The sequence below is a fragment of the Sinocyclocheilus grahami genome, unplaced genomic scaffold, assembly GCF_001515645.1.
Source record: "Sinocyclocheilus grahami isolate Dianchi unplaced genomic scaffold, SAMN03320097.WGS_v1.1 scaffold408.1, whole genome shotgun sequence".
In the NCBI taxonomy this organism is placed as follows: Eukaryota; Metazoa; Chordata; class Actinopteri; order Cypriniformes; family Cyprinidae; genus Sinocyclocheilus; species Sinocyclocheilus grahami.
In genome coordinates this window covers 693,554-718,109 of record NW_015505587.1, presented here as the reverse complement: position 1 = coordinate 718,109, position 24,556 = coordinate 693,554, and the positions used below count along the sequence as shown (strand labels likewise).

The following is a 24,556-nucleotide window of genomic DNA, read 5'->3' as shown; positions in this document are numbered from 1 at the left end:
GAGCTGAGAAAGAAAATCACTACCTTAAAGCCTGAATGGCAGGTTGGGTAATAGCTACAGAACCCAATCAGGATCACCTAACAAAAGCAGACACCATCAGCTCCACAGACAAGCTAATCAACGCAAGTGCAACTGCCGACACAGACATCCATCATTTTACCATGTAAATACCGCACAGCATGAAATGAAAGAGGCTCCAGCCTTCCCAATCAACCTGTATTACTTACACAGTGCATTCAACAAACACCATTTGAAACATTTCAGGGTCAAACAGTTGTAAAAACAGAGCTGATTGCGCTCATGGTGTGGATCTGCGAGTACCGAGGGTCCTTAACTTCAAAGAGGAAAAGACAGGTAGGTTAATGTCTTTAGTACTGAAATGTATTAGCATGTGTTGCATTTAGACAAATAAAGGTATCAGCTACAGCTCTCGGAATAAAGTGTAGGTCGTTTGATGAGGAACTTAGTTTTAGCAAATCTTTATTTGACATATTTAGTTATACAAGTGAAGATACAGAAAAAAGGGAAGTTTATTTCATGTGTGCCTGTAAATGTATAGTTAAGGAAATATCAAATTAGTTACAAAATAAACATAAATAGCTGCTGTGCGGACAATTGACCGCACTGTTAAACTACAAAAAGAAGTGTGCTTAAATGTATTGAATGTGCATTTGTAGTGTACTTACAATCCTTAAAGTATATTTTTAAAAAACGTCTCCAGGTTACGCATGTAACCATGGTTCCCTGAGGGAACAAGACGCTGCATCGGAAAACGCTATGGGAACACCTTCAGCGTGACCATGCTCTGAATCAAGTGTGTAATCGAGACACCACGGGTGGGGTGACGTAGCGACCAGGAAGCTTAAAAGCACATGCGGTGGAACCGGCGTCAGCTTCTAGGAATGAAGCAAGCGCTCGCAGGGATGCCGGAAGTGTGGCACTGAGACGCAGCATCTCGTTCCCTCTGGGAACCATGGTTACATGGGAACGAGTGTGCCCACGCCGCCAGACTTACAAATCCCTGCCTAATGTGGACGAGCACAGTTATGGCGAGAGAACAGAAGAGCCAGGAGTGGCTCGCATATCTAGGCCATAGAACCTGACGAACGTTAGGGGTGTGCACCAACCCGCAGCATTGCAGACACCCTGCAAAAATACACCTGCTAACAAGGCCTTGGAAGCCGCCACACTTCTGGTTGAGTGAGCCTTGACCCCCAGAGGCGAGGGGAGATCAGAGGACTCATAAGCAATGGAAATAGCACCCACTATCCACCGGCTGAGGGTCTGTTTCGTAGCAGGGAGACCTCTCTTAGGGGGACCGTATCACACGAGCAGTTGGTCAGCCCTTCTCCACAGGGCAGCTCAGTGAACATATGTGTCCAGTGCTCACACTGGACACATACAATTAAGCTTCTGCTGGTCAGGCTCCCGGAAGGGAGGAGGACAGAAGACCTGGTGTAGAGGAGGGGACCTTAGGGACATACCCTGCTCGAGGGTAGAGGAACGCTTTGTCCAGACCAGGCGCAAAATCTGGGGCCACTGAGAGGGCCTGAAGATCCCCAACTCTCTTGAGAGAAGATATCGCCAGAAGGAAGGTAGTCTTTATAGTGAGATGGCGATCAGAGATCTCCTCAATAGGCTCGAAGGGAGGCTTACAAAGAGCTTCTAACACCACAGCCAGGTCCCACGGGGGGACACGAGATCTTACCGGAGTCCTCAGCCTCAGCGCACCACAGAGGAAACGTATAACTACAGGGTGTCTGCCCAATGACTGGCCACCGAGAGGGGCGTGGTAGGCCACAATGGCCGCCACGTAGACCTTCAGGGTGGAGTGGGTCAACCCTGCGGAGAATCAGGCCTGCAGGAACTCCAGCACTGTACCAACTGGGCAGTTAACTGGGTCGAGCTGGTGGTCTCCGCATCAAGAAGTGAAAAGCTTCCACTTCAAGGCATACAGTTTCCTCGTAGAGAGAACTCTGGATTTGAGGATGGTCTCAACAACCTCGGTTGAGAGACCGGAAGCTACGAGTTGTGCCCCCTCAGAGGCCATACCGACAGCATCCACAGTTCCGGGCGGGGGTGAAAGATCGTACCCTCCGCCTGTGAGAGGAGATCGCTCCTGATAAGAATCTCCTATGGAGAGCCGTCGAGAAGGGAAATCAGATCCAAGAACCATATACGACCGACCAGAACGGGGCTACTAGTAGTAGACGGACCCCGTCCCGGCACACTCTCTCCAGAACTCCCGGGAGCAGAGCGATCGGGGGAAAGGCATACAGACGGAAAACTCTCCATATCTGCTTCACCACCTCGAGGTGAAGCCTCCATTCCCTGGGCCTCGGCCCCTGCCTCGACAGGATGTCTGCTCCCATATTGAGATGCCCAGGGATGTGAACTGCTCTCAGTGAGAGGAGTTTGCCCTGGGACCACACAAGGATCTGGTGTGCCAGCCTGTAAAGGGGGTGCGAACACAGACCTCCCTGGTGGTTGATGTAAGAGACCACCGCTGTGTTGTCGGTGCGCACCAACACATGGCGATCTCTTAGGTTTGGGAGAAAGTGTTTCAATACTAGAAACACGGCCAGCATCTTCAGGCAGTTGATGTGCCACGAGAGATGGCAACTGCTCCACAGACCGCGGGCTGAGCGGCCACTCATGACCGCTCTTCAACCGGTGAGGGATGCGTCCGTCGCTAGCGTTACGTGGCGACAAGGAGCTCCCTGCACCGGGCCCTGAGACAAGAACCAAGGTTTCCTCCACATGTCTAAGGCATGTAGGCAGTGCCACATGACCTTGAGCATGCGGAGCGGGTTTCCCCTAGGGGAGAACCCCTAGGTCTTGAGCCACCACTGTAGGGGTCTCATGTACAGCAGGCCAAAAAGTATCACGTTGGACGCAGCTGCCATCAGACCCAGCCGTTTTTGAAGTTGCTTGACAGTGAGTGACCGACCTTCTCTCACTCTCGCGACTGCAGTGAGGATCGACTCGATCCGAGCAGGAGACAGACATGCCTGCATCGTGGTCGAATCCCACACCATGCCCAGATAAGTGGTTCTCTGTAATGGAGAAAGCACACTTTTCTTGGTGTTTAGTCTTAACCCCAGCTCTTTCATGTGGGCAAGAATGACATCTTGATGCCGAAACGCCACCTGTTCAAATTGAGCTAATATCAACCAACCGTCGATGTAATTCAGTATGCGGATGCCCTGGAGTCGCAAGGAACCAGAGCAGCATCCACACACTTCGTGAAAGTGCGGGATGAGAGTGCAAGTCCGAAAGGAAGAACCCAGTATTGGTAAGCTTTGCCCCCAAAAGCAAACCTAAGGAACTTCCTGTGATGGGGAAGGATGGAGATGTGGAAGTATGTGTCTTTTAGATCGATCATGACACGACGATCGTGATCGATCTGAGACACGACCTGTTTGAGTGAAAGCATCCTGGACTTCAGTCATATGACTAAGCGGTTCAACTGACGCAGATCTAAAATGGGACGCAACCCTCCATCCTTCTTTGGAACGATGAAGTACCGGCTGTAGAACCCTGACTCTCTTTCATGGGGAGGGACCACCTCTATGGCCTCCTTCCTCAAGAGAGTGTCTACTTATTGTTCCAATACCAGAGCCTGCTCGGGGCCCACCAGAGTGGGAATGACCCCATTGAAACGAGGTGGAGGGGAACCGAACTGGATTCTGTTGCCTCTTTCTACAGTGTGCAGGAAACACTGAGATACATTTGACAGTAGTTTCCACACTACCAAATAGTCTACTAAGGGAATCCGTCTCTCGAGACTGACCTCTGGTGTAGTCAGAGCGGCTAGCTTGGTGCCCTAAAGTGGCGGACCGGCAGGGGACGGCCAAACTAGCTGCTCTAGAGACCTCCGTAGAGGTAGCGATCCTCTTAGTACCATTACATTTCCGGGCGGTGAATGAGAGAAGGTGGCAGGGTTGGCACAACGATCTCCTGAGGGCACTGAGTTACCGGCGTCAGGACTTCTTGGTCGAGGACTTCTTAGTCTGAAGGGCGGTCTGCAGATCTGGCTTAAACTTCGAAGTCCCTGACCCAGATGCTTTTGAGCCTCCCGGTATGAGGAGCTGGTACACGGAGGGGGCTGAAACGCCGCTGCTTGTTTACGAGCCTCCTGGTACCTGTCGAAGACGGAGTTGACGGCGTCGCCGAACAGGCCAGAAGGTGCAAGAGGGGCGTCCATGAGGAAGACCCTGTCCTTCTCTTTCATGTCAGACAGGCTCAACCACAGGTGCCTCTCCGCCTCCACCAGTCATGCCATAGACCTGCCGATGGCACGGTCGGTCTCTTTGGTGGCACGGAGAGACAGATCAGCGGTTCGCCTGAGCACGGTGATATCCTCAGACTTAACCTCCTCGCCCATATCTAGCTCTTTCAGCAGGTCGGCTTGGTATGGCTGTAACACTGGCATAATGTGCAGACACGCACCAGCCTGACCCGCTGCCGTGTACCCCTTGCCCCCCAGCGCTGAAGTTGTACGCAGCAGCTTGGAGGGCAATACCAGAGCCTTCAAGGACGATGCCGCACCGGGGGACAGATAGCTCGCAAGCGTCTGCTCAACCCGGGGCATCGCCCTGTAACCGCGCTCACTCAACCCCACCATGTTAACATAATAGTCGGAAGCAGGGATAAAGAGGCAGGCCGAGAATGGTCTAGCCCACGACCTCGACATCTCGGTGTGGAGGTCGGGAAAGAATGGCAGGCTCCGGCGTGGAGGTGGCGGCCTAGACCGTAGAAAGCTTTCATCCAGCTTGCTTTTCTGCGGTTCAGCCTGTTTCTCTGCGGGCCAATCGATGTTCAACTTGGCCACAGCGTGAGTAACCACCTCCAATAGCTCCTCATACTGGGGCAAATGAGGGGGAGAATCCTCATCAACGCCCTCCACGTCAACCTCCTCGGAGGAAGACAAGCGGGACCGTTGAGCCCTCTCCCCGGGGGGGAAGAAACCGCAGAGCGGGCTTCCGATCCCAGAGAGCGGGCGCTGGATCTGGTGGGTGAGGAAGAAGATAGGGACTTGCCCGTCTCCATTCCCTCCACCAGATCCATCTGCAAACCCCACAAGTGCAGCCACCGCTCCGCCTCAGCGGAAGTGGGGCCAGTACCAATAGGAATGCTGGTGAAGGCTCCGTCCTCAAAGAGAGCCTTCCGGGAGCACAGCATACGCAGCGGCAGACGCTCACAATGCGGGCAGTCGTCTCCCTCGAGAGCCCGACTCTGTGTGCCTCGTTCCCAAGCAGACAATGCACAGACTGTGTGTATCCCCACCCGTAATGTAGCGCAGGCAGGGAGGAACACACAGCCTATAACACTGTCTGCTCTCGCCCAAATACTTTGTCTTAGCCTCAGTTTAATACTTTGTCTTAGCCTCAGTTTAAGACAGAACGCTGACGCCGGTTCCACCGCACATGCTTTTAAGCTTCCTGGTCGCTACGTCACCCCGCCCGTAACGTCTCGCCCATCCATTGGACTGATTACACACGTGATTCAGAGCACGGTCACGCTGAAGGCATTCGTTCCCATAGCGTTGTCCGATGCAGCTCGAGTTCCTGAAGGAGAACTGTACTTGCAGATATAATGCAATATAATATCAGCACACCTGTTAAGTACATGTTTAAAATGTAAATTTTGCAATAATCTCAAACTTATCATAAATTTTAAATCATGACCTTTTGTTGTGCTTTAAAGAAATACACTTTTTTGATGTGTTGACTAACATACTGCATTAGTAGTTAGCAATGGTTAATAAAAGTTAACAAAATAGTAAAAGTTCATATAAATGTAAATGTACTAAATAGCTACTTCATTATAAACATGTAATTACAAATACATTTGAATAGATGGCATACAAGTTTCAGTAGAAATTATATTTAAGTATATTTTAACATCATAAATGCTTTTACATTCAGCAGTACAATATTTAAAAGACAATAGAAATAATTATGAAAATATATATAAAGATATACTTAAGTCCTACTCAATTTGGTGAAAAAATCACTCTTATGTTCAGCTATAATTGCATTTAATATACATTTAAACTATAATACACTTTCATTTATTTGCAATTAAGTGTCTAAAAAAACTCAACAGTTTCCTTAATTTAAATGGGGCCTTAAATGGTGTTTTTGGTGATCATCTTATAACGTGACCAGTTTACTCAGCTAAACTCTACTGTGATGTGGACCCACTGGTGGCCTCTGAACCATTACCCAAAAGGCTGGACTCTTACAGCTATAACAACACATGCCGTTAGAACTCAAACGCACACTGGATGTTCTCCATCCCCCCACCCACTCAATGAAAAACACAATTGTGCATTGTAAATGCATTGGTTAAACAAGATAATCCTTTTGTTGCAAAGACAATGAAGCTATAAGTTCTGCCTCTCTATTTTGAAACTAACTTAAATTAAGCAGTTGTGATTTAGGTGCATAAAAACAAGAGTGAAATGAATTAACTATCAATTACGTGAATCGAAATTTTAGATATAGCCTATATGACATGCTGTGAGCAGTAAATAGTGTAGGTAGCCATTCTGATGAGCATTCAACAAAGTTTCATGACATTTTGTCACAACCATGATGCATTTAGTCTCTCCCGCTTTCTTTGTATGTTAACATATGTAATGGTCGGTCTACGCGGTGTGGCTGGTTTCAGCTGTGCGTTAGCTCATCACCCCTCTCCTGTGACATCATCCCCTAACAATGCCACCATTCATACAGATGTTGCTTACAAAACATGGATTTAGATTGTCGTTGTGCAAACAGAGGTTCACACACAACCTGTGCACCAGCTGCAGGTGTCTCTTCAGTAAAGGACTCGCAACTTAATGTGACCTTCCACTGATGGAGACATAATTCAATGAAGCAGAAATACTGAGTCATTGAAATTAGTCTGAAATTACGCATGAGATTTGAAATTAAGTTACATAAAAAATAAATAATAGTAACATCCCACATTTACAACAGAAGGTATGACAATATATTACAGTTTCCATACAGACATAAAACATACATACACTGAAACAAAATGGAGAAACAATTTTCACTCAAAAACTATAGTAAAATTCATAACAATTACAACGAAATGGCAAGTAACATCAAATTAAATGCTACTACTTGATTTAAAGACTGAAGAAGTATTTTCATGTAAAAAATATAGTAATAATCTTTTTTATATTGAAAAATGTATTCAATTAATGTGGAATTTACATGAAAAAGTGTCCAAAAAATAAATAAATAAATAAAAAAGTTTAAAACACATCTGCCAAGTTCTTAAAAACATATTTTTTGGGAATACACCACACTTTTTCTAAGAAATAATAATAAAATATAATACCAAACTACTTTTTTAAGGTTTTTGTTTCATTATCATAGGACAGTTGTATCATTGACATTTTTGACTATGCTCCCTAAAAATATCAACATACATTTTAATTCAAAAATTATACACATACTCACCACAGCAGAGGTGTATTCAAGTCATTGTATGTATGAATCAATCAATCATATTTTTTATGTATTTTTAATAAATTAAAGGATTCAGATAAAAAGCAAAGCATCACCTAATTACAATAAAAATAATACAATTGTATAATTATAAGCAAATACACAAAATATTTTATAAAATAGTGTAACCCAACACAATTAAAGATTTGTACATCTTTGCTTCAAGTATGCCTGCATCTGAATACTTTTGCGATCAGATCTGATCCTCTGTGGATGAATGAGGGTGCGATTACATAAGCCTGAATCTCCAGCACTCACATGAAAACTTTACATCACTTTGAATCCCTCAGTGAAATGTTTCTTTAAGAAAGGTTCCTTTTTTTTCCACAGCTCAAGTAAAAAAAACAAGTACATTTAGAGCATGCCAAGGATTATGTGAGGGTGCGATTACATAAGCCTGAATCTCCAGCACTCACATGAAAACTTTACATCACTTTGAATCCCTCAGTGAAATGTTTCTTTAAGAAAGGTTCCTTTTTTTTTTCCACAGCTCAAGTAAAAAAACAAGTACATTTAGAGCATGCCAAGGATTATATCATCTGAGCGGCGTGTGCCAGCACAAGGGCCCCGAGAAAACAGAGCAGGAACATATAGCATTGTTTATCTCATAAAAAATGCTCATCATCTAGTCTGATGCTTAGTGACAAATTTATCATCCTTAGTAACAATGTAAACAACGGATAATTACCCCCTGATAAAACAAAGAACCACAGATTGTTTTTAACTGTCACTGGCATGAATAGTGAGACTAACATTCCAAGCAGAAGTCGTAGATTTTCAGTTCCTGGTCAAGAGAACTTGTGTGGAGTAGCTATTAGCAAATACCCTTGCAAATATTAAAGGGGTCATATGATGCTGCTAAAAAGAACATTATTTTGTGTAGTTGGTGTAATGAAATGTGTTTATGAGGTTTAAGGTTAAAAAACACATTATTTTCCACATACTGTACATTATTGTTTCTCCTCTATGCCCCGCCTTTCTGAAATGCATCGATTTTTACAAAGCTCATCGGTCTGAAAAATCGAGGTGTGCTGTGATTGGCCAGCTATCCAGTGCGTTGTGATTGGCCGAATACCTCAAGCATGTGACGGAAATGTTACGCCCCTACCACATTGTGATGATGCCCTGTCAGGCCGGAGCGATGATTCAAAAACATGAAAACCCATTATAAACGAGGTATTCGTTGCATCCAGTGGGGACATAATTATGGATTATAATGACTTATGCTGTCTTTTTACGCATTGCGTTGCATTGCATCGCGCCGCATAAACATAAAACCATATCTGCATTTGTGATCGGAGAAATGACAAACACCAAGCCCTACTCTACACTGCCCAAAAAACTTACAGTCTTTGAGTCAGAACAGCCGGCATTGTAGTCTACTCTACCAGGATCAGGAAACGGTCCTCCATAAAATGTGCTGCACACATCTGAATATTTGGGTTGAAGTGTTCTGGAACAGTGTTGTAAATACAACTTAACCACTGATTTCTAGTCGTGTCCATTTTTGGAAGGCCAAACAAAGTAGTTTCGCTTTCACAACGAAACACACAGCGCCTTCACGACATGGCGGTGGCGGCAACAAAAATACTACAGCGAGAATAAAAGTTAGGCCTTCTTTCTTTGCGTGAACATTTCGGCGGCGTTATGCAAATCTTCCCACATCGTGACGTAGACATGTGGGGGCGTGTTAGAACGAGCCGTTTTAGGTAGGCGTGGTTGACTCTTAACTTTTGTAAAGAATATCTCTTTGGATTTGAGACTTTAGTCTTTGCAACTTTACAGATCTTCTTTATGCACCAAGAGCTTGTAACACTCTAAAGAGAAAGGAAAAATGTAAATTGCATCATATGACCCCTTTAAATTCAATGCATTTTACTGATTCTTTGCATAATTAGGTTATTTTGTATTTTTATATTTCTTTATGAAATTAGAGTCAAATCACTTTCATTTCTTTCTTTTCCATGCACAGAATGGCTATTTTTAAAATATGAAACAATACATTTGGTGAAATTTATTTTTAAAACAAGTGGAAAAAGTCTGACAAAATGCATGTATATTCAATACTGTAAACGCATCTTAATATGCTTTAATTTTTCTACGTTTTAATTTGCTTTTCAGGTCAATTTAATTTTAAATATGCAATAAAAATAACCTCTATTTGAATTCTTAATGCACATTCCTGGCTTGTTTGTTTGTCTTTGTACTTAATAAATAAACAAGCTTTAAAAAAGATAGTAAAAACACGCATAACAATTGTTGAAATAAAATTTGTATTTATTTTACATTATATTTACTAAAATAGAAATACATTCTTTGAAAATGTACAATGGGATGTCCACTTATTTTCAGATATGCATTATATTTTTCAAGACAAAAACACTGATTTAGAAAAGGATATTCTCATTTTCTGTGTCTCACAGGTCCCTTTATTACATTAGTTTATAGCTCTAAGCAAATATTTACATGCAAATGATTCAAAGGAAGCTGTAAGCTGTATACAGAGTATAACTCCCCGAAACTCATAGGGACTTTTCTCTCAAAAATCTGCACATGCCAAAACAGTGGTGGAACTGAAAGTGGATCCGCACTGAGTTTGACAGGGTTCAGCTGGCACATACACAGGCCTTTTCCTCTCTCTGATAAGAGCGTTTGTGCTTCCTTTTCCACAGACATGAGAACTTTCATGTATCAAAACACAGCATGTGGAGGAAAAACAAAATGACCGGGCACAGAGCACATGTGCTGTTTGGTTATGTGAGATAAATAGCTTGTTGAGTATATGTCTATGAAAATATATCATAAGAGTAAATGGAGAGTGAAAAATGAATATACACTATACTGTAATTCACTCCCACTCCAACAACAGAGCAACTACATCTGCCCAGCACATCGAACAACTGGATATATGAAACCTATAATCAGTGACTTCATTAATAATAAATATTCTGCTGCTTAGCCCAAGAGCAAAACAGCCACAAACACAAGAGCCTGCTCATCCACATCTGGCCTGAGATAAATGACACCTTAACCACAGAGTATGAAGACAGCACGGCACTCCGCCAGACTGCACTGTGTGTGTGTGTGTGTATGTGTGAGACGATCTGACAGCGGTCCCGTGGGAACAAAAGCACTTTTAGCAGGTTTTTTTTTCCACCGGAGACCCCCTGGCCCACCACAAAATCAATTTGGCTTCATCGGCCAAAGAGCACAGACACACACGCACACACACATATGCACACTAATCCACCGTCCAACATACGATCTCCTCACACACTCTCTCGCTGTCTTTCTCACATACACAGACTTCCACTTTCCTCCGTCTCTCGCGTTCTTCATGTTCTCTAGTTCGACCCTCTCGCTCTCTCTCTCTCTTGTGGCTGAGGGTTGGGTATGAGGTTACAGTTGGGGGAGATATTTCCCATTTGGAATAAGTCAACATCTCTGTATAATGAGATTAGGGCTGGATCTCCACACTGGGGTCATGCTGGGCCGGGCCGGGCCATGTGGGGGACACATGGCTCCGATCTCCCAGAACAGGTCACCTGATAGCAACGGTTACCATTATCCCAGCCGGATAAGTGCGGATGCCATAGTAATTACAACAAAAAAATAAATTTAAAAAAGCTAAATCTTGCACGGAAAAAAAAATGTGTTGTTATATAGTAAAATAACAAAAAATCTAAAGAGAAGCAAAATTATGTAAATTATTTAGACTTGTTTTCAGAGAATACGTTTTTTTTTTAATTATTATTATTATTATTATTTTTATTTTTATTACCAAACAGTGAAATATTTTTTTCTTTTCTTCTTTGTCAAATTTAGCTAAATTAAAAAAAATTATAATAATTTTTTTAATAAATTATTTTAGGAAAAGGGGGAAAAAACTAAGAAAAATATATAAAGGTCTTACTATATTACACAATACAGTATACATAAAATGATATACATAATATACTATATATAATATATATATATATATATATATATATATTTACAGTTAAATGTCATTTAATAAGAACTCACATATTGCTTTTCATGTAAAAGTATCAAGTTTTAGACTATAATTATTTTATGATATATAATTAATTATTTGTATATGTATTAAAATAATATAATTAATAATTATTGTTTAATAATTAATTATTTTATAATAATAATCTTAATTTTAATTTCAGTTTTTTTTGTGGAGTGAATGTTGGAACACTCTAGATGTTGGCAGCTTTCTTTTCATTGCTTTAGGACCGCAAGCACTCTCCGGAAATGTAACGCCCCTTACCATAATCGCGAGCTTCATCTTTCAAAATAAATGTAAAGACAGAGCCCGAAAGGGGAACAGAGTCGCGTGACATACACAGTGATGAAACTGGTATGTGTTTGTGATGTGACCCCCTCTCTCTCTCTCTCTTTCTCTCTCTTTCTCTCTCTTTCTCTCTCTTATATATATATATATATATTTGCATTCTTACAGATAATTAAATTAGCCAGCATTCGAACAATGTTTAATTCTTCCTATAAGATTGTTTTAGTGACTCTTGAAAGCTTAAAACAAATGGTTTCACGTGTCAGAGCACAAGGGGAAAAAAAAAAAAAGGAATTTATAATTCAATTACAATCAGGGCCGAGAGCGAAGCAGAGAGGGGGGATGTGCCTGGAGTCCAGCCAGAGGACAGATAAGACTGCACATTAAAGTAATATTATGATCCCCCTGCCCGTTACCATAGCAACAAAACGAAAGGATTAAAAAATACACATGGAGATCAATCTCCAGCGGGACGGAGAGAAGGAGAGAGAGTTAAGTGCTCTTTGAATGCTCTTTCCACCGTCAGAATCATCACTCATGCTTTGACATACAGACACTCTCTCTCACTCTCTTTCTGTCTTTTATCTAGTATTGTTTTCAGTCTCCTCCTTTCTCCAAATGTCTGCACTCCCCTTTTTCTCAGAGCAAAATAATTAACTCCCTCCTGAGTCCAATTCCAAATCCACAAATACCGGATTATTACACGGTATAATTAGTGGATTTTAATCTAATTATCAAATCTGTCTCCCTGATCCTCTTGCCACCGCTATGAAGCTCAACTAAAACGTGTGAGCAGCCACATACTTAAATGGGATCTATGGTAACTGTAAAAATCCAGGCAGATGGATGTAACGGTCCTGTTCACACAAAAACACATATTCTGTCATCATTTACCCATCCTTATGTGGTTCCAAACCTGTAGGATTTTCATATATGGAAGAAAAAAGTACTAGATGTTATTTCCATACATGAGGACGGGCTTCAACAATGATGATAAAAAAAAAAATCATTGACGTGTCATATTTGAATTTTCATAAATGCAAAATAGCCTTTTGGGTGATTTTTAGCAAATAACATTTTAAATTTGAGACTTTTCAAAACACAAAGCAATGTTTGCACTCGACTTCATGCATCTTGATTGAACACATTGGTTTTGCACACTGTAAATAATAATGATTATTTTAATTTTAAAGGACTGTAAAAATGGTCATTGGTAAATTATATAATTGATGAAAAATTCCCAGAATTCCCGGTGTGACAAGTCACATTGAATGTTTTTTCTTTGTTATCACTTATGGGCATGTATGGTTTTATGTTATATTTTAATATATTTTCATATTTAAATCTAAGTTCAGTACATAAAACTTAAAACGCTCTGGCAACCACAGCTACCTTTTTTTTTTTACATAAATTTAACAGATTTTTATTTTTTTATTATTAATTATTTATTTATTTGTAGTTTACAAGTAAAAAAAAAAAAAAAAAAAAAAAAAAGCAACCAGAACATTCTGTAAATATATCATTTTGTGCCACAGGAAAGAAATAAAGGTATTGGAATGGCATAAATGTAAGTGAATAATGACAGAATATTCAAAACGGTGCATTATTTTCAACGTTTTGATTTTTTTAGCAGTCAAATCCACTAACAGCTTGTGTGTGGTTTAAGTTTAGTACATTCTTGTAGCTACTAGAGAACTATAAATCAGTTTGTCATCGGCCCATATTGATGAAATGTATTTTCATATTTCTCCAGCAGTCTGTTTCTTTCTCTTTCTCTCGTTCTCTCTGTCTCTGAGAGCTCTGACTGGCTGCTTTGTTTCTGATGAGATCACCACCATGCTGAACTAGTGCTAACAAGCAGCAGAGGCACAAGTCTATGTTCAGGGCATCGAGATATACATCGGACAAGCTGGCATACATCGCAGTAAAAAAGAGAAAGACGTCAGTGTGTGTCTATGTGTGTGCGTGCATATGCATTTGAGCGACAGAAAGAAAGAGAGGGAAAAATATTTTTGTGCTTATCCATGCATGTGTTGTGTATCTTATCTGGGTGATTAGTTCTGTAACAATAACAGAAGATAAAAATGAACTCAAATCAAATCTTACAGGGTAGGCAAGAAGGAAAATATGCAAGTGTGTGTTTGTGTGTGTGACTGACTCACCAGCTTTGCCTCTGAGTGCATGGATGGAACATGAGGGGAGGAGCATGAGCTGCTGTGGGTGGGGCCTTGCATGCCCATCATGTTAGAGCCCATAGACATTTGCCTCTCCATCTGTATACACAAATGTGAATATATTACTTCAGAATCACATCAATGCTTGAAACAACTTGAATAAAAAAATCAACGAGCAAGCTACAGCGTAAATGTGAATGCACATTCCAAACATTTGGCGACAATATTACTGAAAAATGTTACTAGAATTAGTTCAATCTTACCTCTCTGGCTAGTTAAATGATACAATTTTGTCTTGAGGCAAAAATATAACCATTTCATATTTAATGTTTTCATGTTTTTATTCTAAAAACATTAAACATACTATTTAATATTTATGTATAATATGAATAGTAATTTATTAAAATATTAATAATAATAATATAATTTTTTTTAAAGGTTTAGGGTATTAGCTTTACTTTAGAGACGAATTTGCTGGAAATGTTATGAAGTTAATTAAGTTAATTAAAAGTGTGTGTGTGTGTGTGTGTGTGTGTGTGTGTGTGTGTGTGTTGTGTATCTACGCATATTCCGCAACACTGTGGGAAAAGCAGCAGTCAAAGACAAGCTAAGAGAGGAAGCTGAATACTGCAGAAGTGTGAAGCTTAAAATAGGACTATTAACAAAACCACAAACTCAACCAAAGCTCAGTTCTGTGAGAAAGACAGAATCTCTTAATGCAGAAATTCTCAATTAAATGTGACCGAAAGGCTGAAACTGAGGTCTTAGATGTTTGTGCTCATACAAAGAGTGTTCTGGTGATTTACGTTCAGTTTAAGGTGAGAGAAACTGTAAAATGGTACTTTCAATACGTGTGTGTGTGTGTGTGTGTGAGAGAGAGGGAGAGAGAGAGAGAGAGAGAGAGAGAGAGAGAGAGAGAGAGAGAGAGAGAGAGAGAGAGACTGGGGTTCCTATTACTAAAACCCAAGACCTCCAAGATCTCCCTCCGACCCCCCTTTCCAACCCCCTGATGACCCTTTCGCAGGGTGAAAGCGCAGCAGTCCGCTGTCATTATTGGAGGAATATTTGGTTTGAAAATATCACCCCACCTGGCGCCCCTTTCCTGGGATGTCAATCGAGATTGAAAAAAATAATTTAATCAACTGCTTTTACCTCAATAGCCAACATGGACTGGCTTATGTTACAATGAGAACATGTGTCATGTCATTAGAACCATGATATGGGCAGCTCGCTCAAACACACACACACACACACACACACTTTCCTCAGCCTGATTTCAGGTTCCTATTGACAACACACACACACACACACACACACACACACATGCACATACGGTCATTAACATTCTGACATATTGTCATTTGTGTCTAACACTCCAATCCATCACATGCTTAACAACCTCACATCTCTGAAACACACACATATACACACCCTGTTGTAATTTGGCTCATTTTTTAATGGAATAGTTCACCCCTAAATAAAACTCACATTTTCTTTATCATGGGAGGAAAACTACTATTTTCCAGAGTAAAGGTGAGGCGGGCAGTCAAGCACCAAAATCTACAAAATAACAGCAACAATAAACTACCATAAATATCTATTTCCTCATGTTTGTATTAAAAGTTGCCATCTGATTGCTTTGTGAGCAACAGACAAACTGAAACTATTTTCTAGAAATATTCCCCTCAGCTATCAAATCTCATTTGTGTTTGCATACATTCAAGTATGCAGTGTCAAGATGTCACAACAGGTTTCTCAAAAACAAATGTGTGGCTTCTTAATACTTGAAATAGTGCATACAAACTTCTTTTACTGGACTTTCTTGTCATATTTGGAGCTTGAAAGCCCCAAACTCATTCACTTTCAAATTCCTTTTTTTATTGTGTCACAAAAGGCAGTATGTGAAAATGGCATGAAGGTTTAGTTTAGTTTAGTTTCTTATATAGCATATCTACTGCCTTCGGAGCAGCCCAAAGTGCTGTACAATGGATTCAAGAAAACCAAACAAAGACAATAACAAACACAACATCTCAAAAAGGAAAACATTCATTACATCTCTCCTAAATCAGACTCAAACGCCATAATTTAAAAGTGCTTCTTCAAAGCCGTTTTAAAGGCAAAAACAGAGGGGGCATGGTCGAATGTCTAGAGGTAGATTATTCCATAGCCGAGGACCGGCAATCGAAAAGGCCCGATCACCTTTTCGCTTCAGTCGGGACCGCAGTACCTGGAGCAATAGTTTATCAGCAGATTTCAAGTTCTTAACAGGTTTATGTAAAGTAACCATGTCTGACAGATACGAAGGCGCGAGACCATTTAAAATTTTAAATATTATTACTAGGGCCTTAAAATCAATCCAATATCTAACAGGTAACCATTGCAAGAGTTAAAATTTGAGTTTTTCTATCCCTATTTCTCCTACCAGTCAATAGCCTGGCAGCAGCATTTTGAACAAGCTGTAATCGATTTACCAATGACTGAGAAATTCCTAAATATACAACATTACAATAATGCAATCTAGATTATATAAAAGCATGGATGATTTTCTCCAAATTTCTACATGAGAGCATTGGTTTAATCGTAGCTATTAACCTTAAGTAGTAGAAACTAGTTTTCACCACAGTATTAACTTGTTTTACAAAACTCAGCTCTGAATCAAAAAATACACCCAGATTTTTTTGCGTATGGATGAACATTTCTAGAAAGAGGCCCCAAATTACTAGAAATAATGGGTGAAGAGCCAAGAGGACCAAAAACAACCACATCTGTTTTGCTCACATTTAAATGGAGAAAATTCTTAGCCATCCAGGATTTTACATCCTCGAGACACTTGACAATTGTAGCACAGGACTTATCAACTGGGTGTAATGGGACATGCAATTGAGTATCGTCAGTGTAGCAGTGGTATGCAATCTCATATTTCCTAAAAATACTCCCCAAAGGTAACATATATAGGGAAAACAGCATTGGACTTAATATGGGCCCTTGTGGGAGCCCTGAAGGAACTGAAGGAGAAGAATAATTACCCATTGTAACAGATACAGATGTGAAGGTGAGTATAAATTGACAGAATATTAATTTTGCAGTGAACTATTCCTTCACTCTAAACTATTTACCAAAAAAAGGGGTAAGAGGCTAACAACATTAGCATTCTGCTAATACCAGAAAACCTGCTCTCATTAACCGCCACTAAATACCAAAACGGCATCCAAAATTGCATACTCTCTAAGTAGACTTTTGAATTTAAGTACTTACATTGCGACTTTTAAAAAGTGCATTCTACTTGGTTGCAGTATGAATGTAATCCGGACATACTATTCACCATGCTGTCATTTTATCATGTTGCATCTCTTCACTGCCATTCACAACTTTTCTCATGGTCTTATGAGTCCATTGGACGCACACTTTAAAATCTCGGCCAACTTAGTAGGTAATTCAGACACTTTTTGCATACTGTTTTATGGATAAACTTGGACTACTCTTTTCACATACTGTTTTTCTACTTTATATTAGGGAAGTACTGTATGCATAATCAGAGGCAGCCTGAGCTCTGAGTCTCCTTTTGTTTTCTAGTGTAAAATAAACATCAGGGAATTTTTAGATGGTGAAAAAGGATTTACATTATTGTGGTGGTGAAAAGCCACAGCTCAGCTCTGAACCACCATTCAGCCAAAATAGTGTGAAGAAAAAAATAGTCTTGGTCTGAAATAAAAAGAGAGTGGGAAACAGAGAAAGAGAGAGCGGGGCAACTCTCTACGGGCCAGTCCTGCTGCACATTAAAACTCAGTGAACAGGAAACGTTCCTAATTAAATGCTCAACCTGGCCAACGGGAAGAAGGACGCTTTAGACGCTGTACAGGTTCCCTGTCAAACTCGCTCACCTACTACTCAGCAAGAGAGAGAAATAAAAAGTGTGTGTCAACAGAGAATAAAGCCTGTTATGAAAGGGCAAAATATCATAAGACAAAAACGTTCCATACTCCCAGGATTACTGCACATGTGGGTGTACGTCAAGTGCATGACTGTCTGTGTGTTAGTGTGTGTATGGTGAATTGTATATTCTGTATTAATGACAGGCTGTCATTTCAGAGGGGATAATAAGACCCCCGGAGGGTGAGGGGTGGGCATACGTACACACTCAAAAACACACACACACTCTCTCTCTCACACAGTCAAGAGAGAGAAATAAAAAGTGTGTGTCAACAGAGAATAAAGCCTGTTATGAAAGGGCAAAATATCATAAGACAAAAACGTTCCATACTCCCAGGATTACTGCACATGTGGGTGTACGTCAAGTGCATGACTGTCTGTGTGTGTTAGTGTGTGTATGGTGAATTGTATATTTTGTATTAATGACAGGCTGTCATTTCAGAGGGGATAATAAGACCCCCGGAGGGTGAGGGGTGGGCATACGTACACACTCAAAAACACACACACACTCTCTCTCTCACACAGCGCAATCCTGACCCTCTCCTCTCACATTACACACACTGTCTCCCTGTTCCAACATGACATCACTCCTCCCTTTCTATTCCTCGCTGTCTTTTCTCTTTTTCTCTCTCGATTTCAGCAAGATCCACCACTATCATTCTCTCTCTGAGTTAACAGACACCAAACCCAACATCACTGACCTTCCTAGAGAGCCTCAAGTCTTAGAGAGATTAAGATGTCACTCTATACTCTCCTTGCATATAGGGTTATTGCATCACAGGGTAATCTACAGTCTCATGGTGACTTACTCAAGTATTTACAAACAATACATAATGCATTCTAATAGAGAATATAGAGGCCCTACTCATGAAACACAAGCAGAATTTCTGCAGAAATCATTGTGAAATGACTGTTATGTAAATTACCACATACAGTTCAATGCAACCATTTATGCAAGAATGGTTTTGAGAATGATTTACTCAGAAATTCACGTTTAATGAATGGCCCTTAAAGAGAATTCTAGAAGATTATACATTGATAATAAAATCTAAAATAAAAATTCTTGAAGAACTGAAGAAGAAGAAGATTTGACTGAGTTCTAGAAGTTTCTACCTTTTAGGTAGTAACATATTCACTGCATTCTAGAACAGAATCAAAAGGAAAATAGATTAAGATGTCACTCTATACTCTCCTTGCATATAGGGTTATTGCATCACAGGGTAATCTACAGTCTCATGGTGACTTACTCAAGTATTTACAAACAATACATAATGCATTCTAATAGAGAATATAGAGGCCCTACTCATGAAACACAAGCAGAATTTCTGCAGAAATCATTGTGAAATGACTGTTATGTAAATTACCACATACAGTTCAATGCAACCATTTATGCAAGAATGGTTTTGAGAATGATTTACTCAGAAATTCACGTTTAATGAATGGCCCTTAAAGAGAATTCTAGAAGATTATACATTGATAATAAAATCTAAAATAAAAATTCTTGAAGAACTGAAGAAGAAGAAGAAGAAGATTTGACTGAGTTCTAGAAGTTTCTACCTTTTAGGTAGTAACATATTCGCTGCATTCTAGAACAGAATCAAAAGGAAAATGCTGAAGAATTTTAGAAGATTGAGAAGCATTCTAGAAATGTAAAAAGCTGTAGTTAGAGACATATTTACTACATTATAGAGCATAATAGGGAATAATTCTAGTAGGTTTTACACAGACACATTCTAGAACAGAATCTAAAAGAAAATATTGAAGAATTTAAGAAGATTTAGGGACATATTTACTAAACAAGGCAAGTTAGCAGAAGACTGCAATCCCATAAAAGCACGGATGTGAGTGGAAAGTTCTGTGGGTGATCTACTGACAATGCGCAAATTAAGAACACAGACACAGTCAGATTATTTCTATAATTACCAACGCAATCTACCAAGAGGAGCACAAATGAGCAACACTCGCAGACATGTAAGCACAAAATGGACATGCTTTTTGGGCATTAAATAATGGCGTAAATACCAGTAAGTTGACTTAATGCATTACAAGCTGTTAGTAAATCTCACTTTTAGAAGCACAGTAGACATGTAAAACATTTTAGAGCCATATTTACTGCATTCTAGAATATACATTTCATAGAATTCGAAAATGCTTTACATAGACACATAATCAACAAATTCTAGAGCAATCTAAAAGAAACTTCTTAAAAATAGTTTCTGATAGTGGTTTACAAGTCTTTTAGATTTTAGAAAATCTAAAGAAAATCTAAGGAAAACTCTAGATTGATTTTTAGTATACTTGAAGTTTGTGGATTTTAGATAATTAGACATTCAAAGCATTCTAGAATGCAATTCAAAAGACAATGTTCTAAAACTATAAATTCTAAAAGATTCTGAATAATGATATTCAATACTATTCTATGTAGATGTAATAAAGCAAAAATATTGAACATTTCTAGAAGATTCTTGATTCTGGATAGTGATATTCAATGAATTCTTGAATACAATCTATTCTTGAAAATCTTCAATTCTACACATAATCAAGCCTTTACATAAGCAATATATGTTTCATTCATCCTTTGTAGGGCAGCCCTAAACATAATATTTCATCTTGAGTATAGGCATAATCATATTAAATTCTACAAACCCAATTCCAAAAAAGTTGGGACACTGTACAAATTGTGAGTAAAAAAGGAATGGAATAATTTACAAATCTCATAAACTTATATTTTATTCACAGTATAATATAGCTTGTCCCAACTTTTTTGAGATGTGTTGATGCCATGAAATTTAAAATCAACTTATTTTTCCCTTAAAATGATACATTTTCTCAGTTTAAACATTTGATATGTCATCTATGTTGTATTCTGAATAAAATATTGAAATTTGAAACTTCCACATCATTGCATTCTGTTTTTATTCACAATTTGTACAGTGTCCCAACTTTTTTGGAATCGGGTTTGTAGAATACAATCCAAAAAGACAACCCTTAACAAAAATCTTAAAAATTCTGGACAGTGATATTCAATGCATTCTATACATAATCGAGAGAAAAAAAATTAATTATAGAAAAGTATTTATTCTGTTTATCGATATACATTATCCATTCTGGAATGTGACTTAGAATGCATTCTTGAAGACAATCTAGAAGGGAATTCCAAGAATTTTAGAAAATTAAATTTTCGGATTCTACACATAATTCAAGCCTTTTCATTAGCAATACATGTTGCATGCAGCCTTTGTCCAGCTGTCCTAAACACAGTATAAACATAATATTTTATAATCGTAGTAAGAGACATTATAAAGTTGTTTAAATGATGCTATAAGCACATACATTCATCTCTACATGCCCAACTGAAGTGACTTCAATGTAAGAGGCCTGACTACCACTTCAGTGAGAGAGAGAGACAAGAGCCAGAAAGAAAGCGAGAGAGAGAGCCAGGCACAGTCAGCCCACTGACTCATATCCTTCCATTCTGACTCCACTCCAGCAATGATGTAATGCTCTTGGCTTCTTGCCCCCCCCCTCCCCATATATCTCTCTTTTTAAGTCTACACTGAATACCATGTTCTCTCTTTCTCTCTCTCTCTCTCTTACTCCACACCATTGCACCACACTAACTTGAGCAGACACTGTAGCAGCGATGGTGCAAAAACGTTTCTCTTTTCTTTTCTTTTTTTTTCTTTTTTACATTCACTGTGTGAATGTAACCAAAACAGCCCAGGGCATGGTTCCAGCCGCTGGGAGACGGTGGTGCAGTCTCCATGGCAATGGGCCTAAACAGCGGGAGAAACAGAGAGAGGCCAAACAGCTTGCAGCTGCCTGGTGCTCCAAGTACACACAGCACAGGACCTGCCCCTGATTTACCACTTTAATCACACTCAGAGAGGGAGAGCGAGAGAGCGGGCTTGCCACGGGCCCAAGGACTGCAGAGTGGGTAAAATCATATGAATCTGATCAAATAAATCAAGCTGAGAAGGGCCGTGAAGGAGCCTGTATCTCATTAAAGACCGTTGGGGATGGGGTGATGAAAAAGCACAGTTCGGAGGAGGGACTTCGTTCATAGGTGGCGGTGACATAGACTTAAGGCCCATGTAAAGTCGAGGCCTGTCAATGAGAACAACAGCGAGAGACTTATCCTGGAATACCTCAGGGCAAGCAAGCATGGCACAGCTCACCACAAAGCCCCAATTATGCACGGATACATCTCTCATCACTGCCGGCTGAGAGAGAAAGAGTGTGTGAGGAAGAAAGAGAGAGAGACACAGACAAACAGAGTGAGTGGTTTGGCTCACCGCCAGCCAGTTGTTTCTTCCCCTGACTGAAAATATGCTGAGAAGCTCTCCAGCATGACTGACTGAGGGAGGTTTCAGGCTCCACCCCAACCTGTCTGTCAAATTCATCACACTGAAAGCAGCATGGCTAATAGGGGAAGTTCGGAAAGGAATACCGACTCAGACCTTTGAGTCTCGTTCAGCAAAATGAACGAATCTTTTTTCGAGTCATTTCGTTCATTTTAACAAAATATAATTAAAATGTTACGTGTTACTTCCCTAATATGTCTACTACTTACACAAACGTTGATCACACTACAAACAATACAAAACTGCTATAAGAAACAGAAAAGACTAATTAATTGTTGACCTGGGTCTTCAGTCTATAATTAGCTCACCACCTCTTATCTGACAAGTCTTCGGGTTTGGGATTATGGGTCTGTCGCGTGATGAATGAACGACTCGGAAAACCCGAAGACTCGAGATGAACTAATCAATTCTCTTTCCTTCTCAGACTGCATAGGGTAAACTTATGGGGCTGTCACGTGATGAACGAACGACTCAAACCCGAAGACTCAAGAGATGAACTAATCAATTCTCTTTCCGGCTCAGACTGCATAGGGTAAACTTATGGGGCTGTCACGTGATGAACGAACGACTCAAACCCGAAGACTCAAGAGATGAACTAATCAATTCTCTTTCCGGCTCAGACTGCATAGGGTAAGCTTAAGGGGCTGTCACGTGATGAACGAACGACTCAAACCCGAAGACTCGAACCAGGTGAACTACTTGACTAATTCCAGTACAGAACCCATAGGATGTTGCGCATGCGCGACTGAACAAATCACTCCCCGAGATGACTCGTTCTTCCCGAGTCACATTAAAGATTTGTTCAAAACGAACGAATCGTTCAAGAACGACCCAACACTAATGGCTAATCGATAATGCTTTTAGCCATGGAAATGCAAAAGACATGTAATAGCATTTTAAACAATTCCTTGTGACAAGACAGTCTGTCTCGTGTTGATAAAACTCCAACATTCAAGTCAGAAAATCCTCTTTGTTGCTGTAACATTTCCAGAGTGTATTAGGGGAAAGTGTTTAATTCCACTCCCACCAAGGATGATAACTATAATAACTATAAAGTTTTAATAATCATTCCAATTCTATGAGAAGTCCACAGTCTCCACACCACAACTGTAATGATCAAAACACACAGGAACAATGTATTTGGAATCACATTCAGAAGGATTTTATACAACTGATGAACAATAAAAATATAAAAACACAGCCAATAAATCTATTTGACTTTAAAAAGCTCAAGTATTTAAAGCAGCAGATGATATAAAATGCAGCACAAGTTTATAATGAACAGAACATTATAATGCATTGGAGTGGACGCTAATATAGTTGTCTTTATAGTTATAGTTCTTGGTGTGAACAGGCCTTAAAGTTAGACATAAAATTAGAACAGACACTATTTATTTTCTCTATAAAATATTTTTTTGACTTAACCGAAGAACAAATGGGTGTGATGTAATTTTGAACAAAATCTGGCCAAAATCTGGTTGGAGTTTGTTTCAATGGTTTGAACCAGATCGCCAGGAGAAACTTTCCAGAAAACATTCCGCTCCCAGAGAGTTTGCAAACACAATCTTCAAACCTCTTTTTATCGCTGAGTGAAGAACAAAAAAGAACTTATATATTGTATATATTGGGGCATTTATTGTAAATGAATCAGATGTACTGTATAATTCCAAAGAATGACACCACCAGAGACAACATAACAAGATCCCACCAATTCCCAATGAATAAAATCCTTAAATCTGTTTTCTCTGAATATCTTGTTTAATTTGGAAAAATGTCACATTATGGATATAAAACAGGTTACAAATGCTGTTTTGTGTTAACTACAAAGACTGTGAAACCAAACAATCTGCAATTTCTACCTTGAACTAAAATAAATCATACCATGAAAACATACTGTCTTTTTGTACATTTGCATTATGGTAATACCACAGTATTCTTAAAAGTACAATGTAAGAGTATAGTAAATCAATATGATAATTTTACAATGCTGTGATATACACCAAAAGCACCATCTCATTCCATCATGATCCATGGAACCACCACAGTTTGTTTTCTAAGGACATATAGACAGAGAGCTCGGATATTATACTGTTTTGCATTTCTCAAATTGTATTGCAAATTACAAATTACACTACAAATTTAGACAAGTTGGTCATTGATCATGGTCATTGTCATAAATATACTTTTTTAAGACCTAAAAATAGTTCAGGATCATAAATACTAAATTATTTATTTTACATTTTTTATAAGTCCTAA

At 39.7% G+C, this 24,556-nt stretch overlaps 1 protein-coding gene across 1 annotated transcript in view; it reads right to left on the bottom strand.

Moving 5' to 3' along the window:
* The window catches only part of LOC107550799 (cyclic AMP-responsive element-binding protein 5-like), a 73,161-nt gene that overhangs the window by 14,868 nt on the left and 33,737 nt on the right, over positions 1 to 24,556 (bottom strand). Inside the window, exon 7 of the mRNA XM_016232174.1 lies at positions 13,995 to 14,105. Coding sequence (XP_016087660.1) covers positions 13,995 to 14,105 — 111 coding nt within the window. The remainder of the gene's footprint in view (positions 1 to 13,994; positions 14,106 to 24,556) is intronic.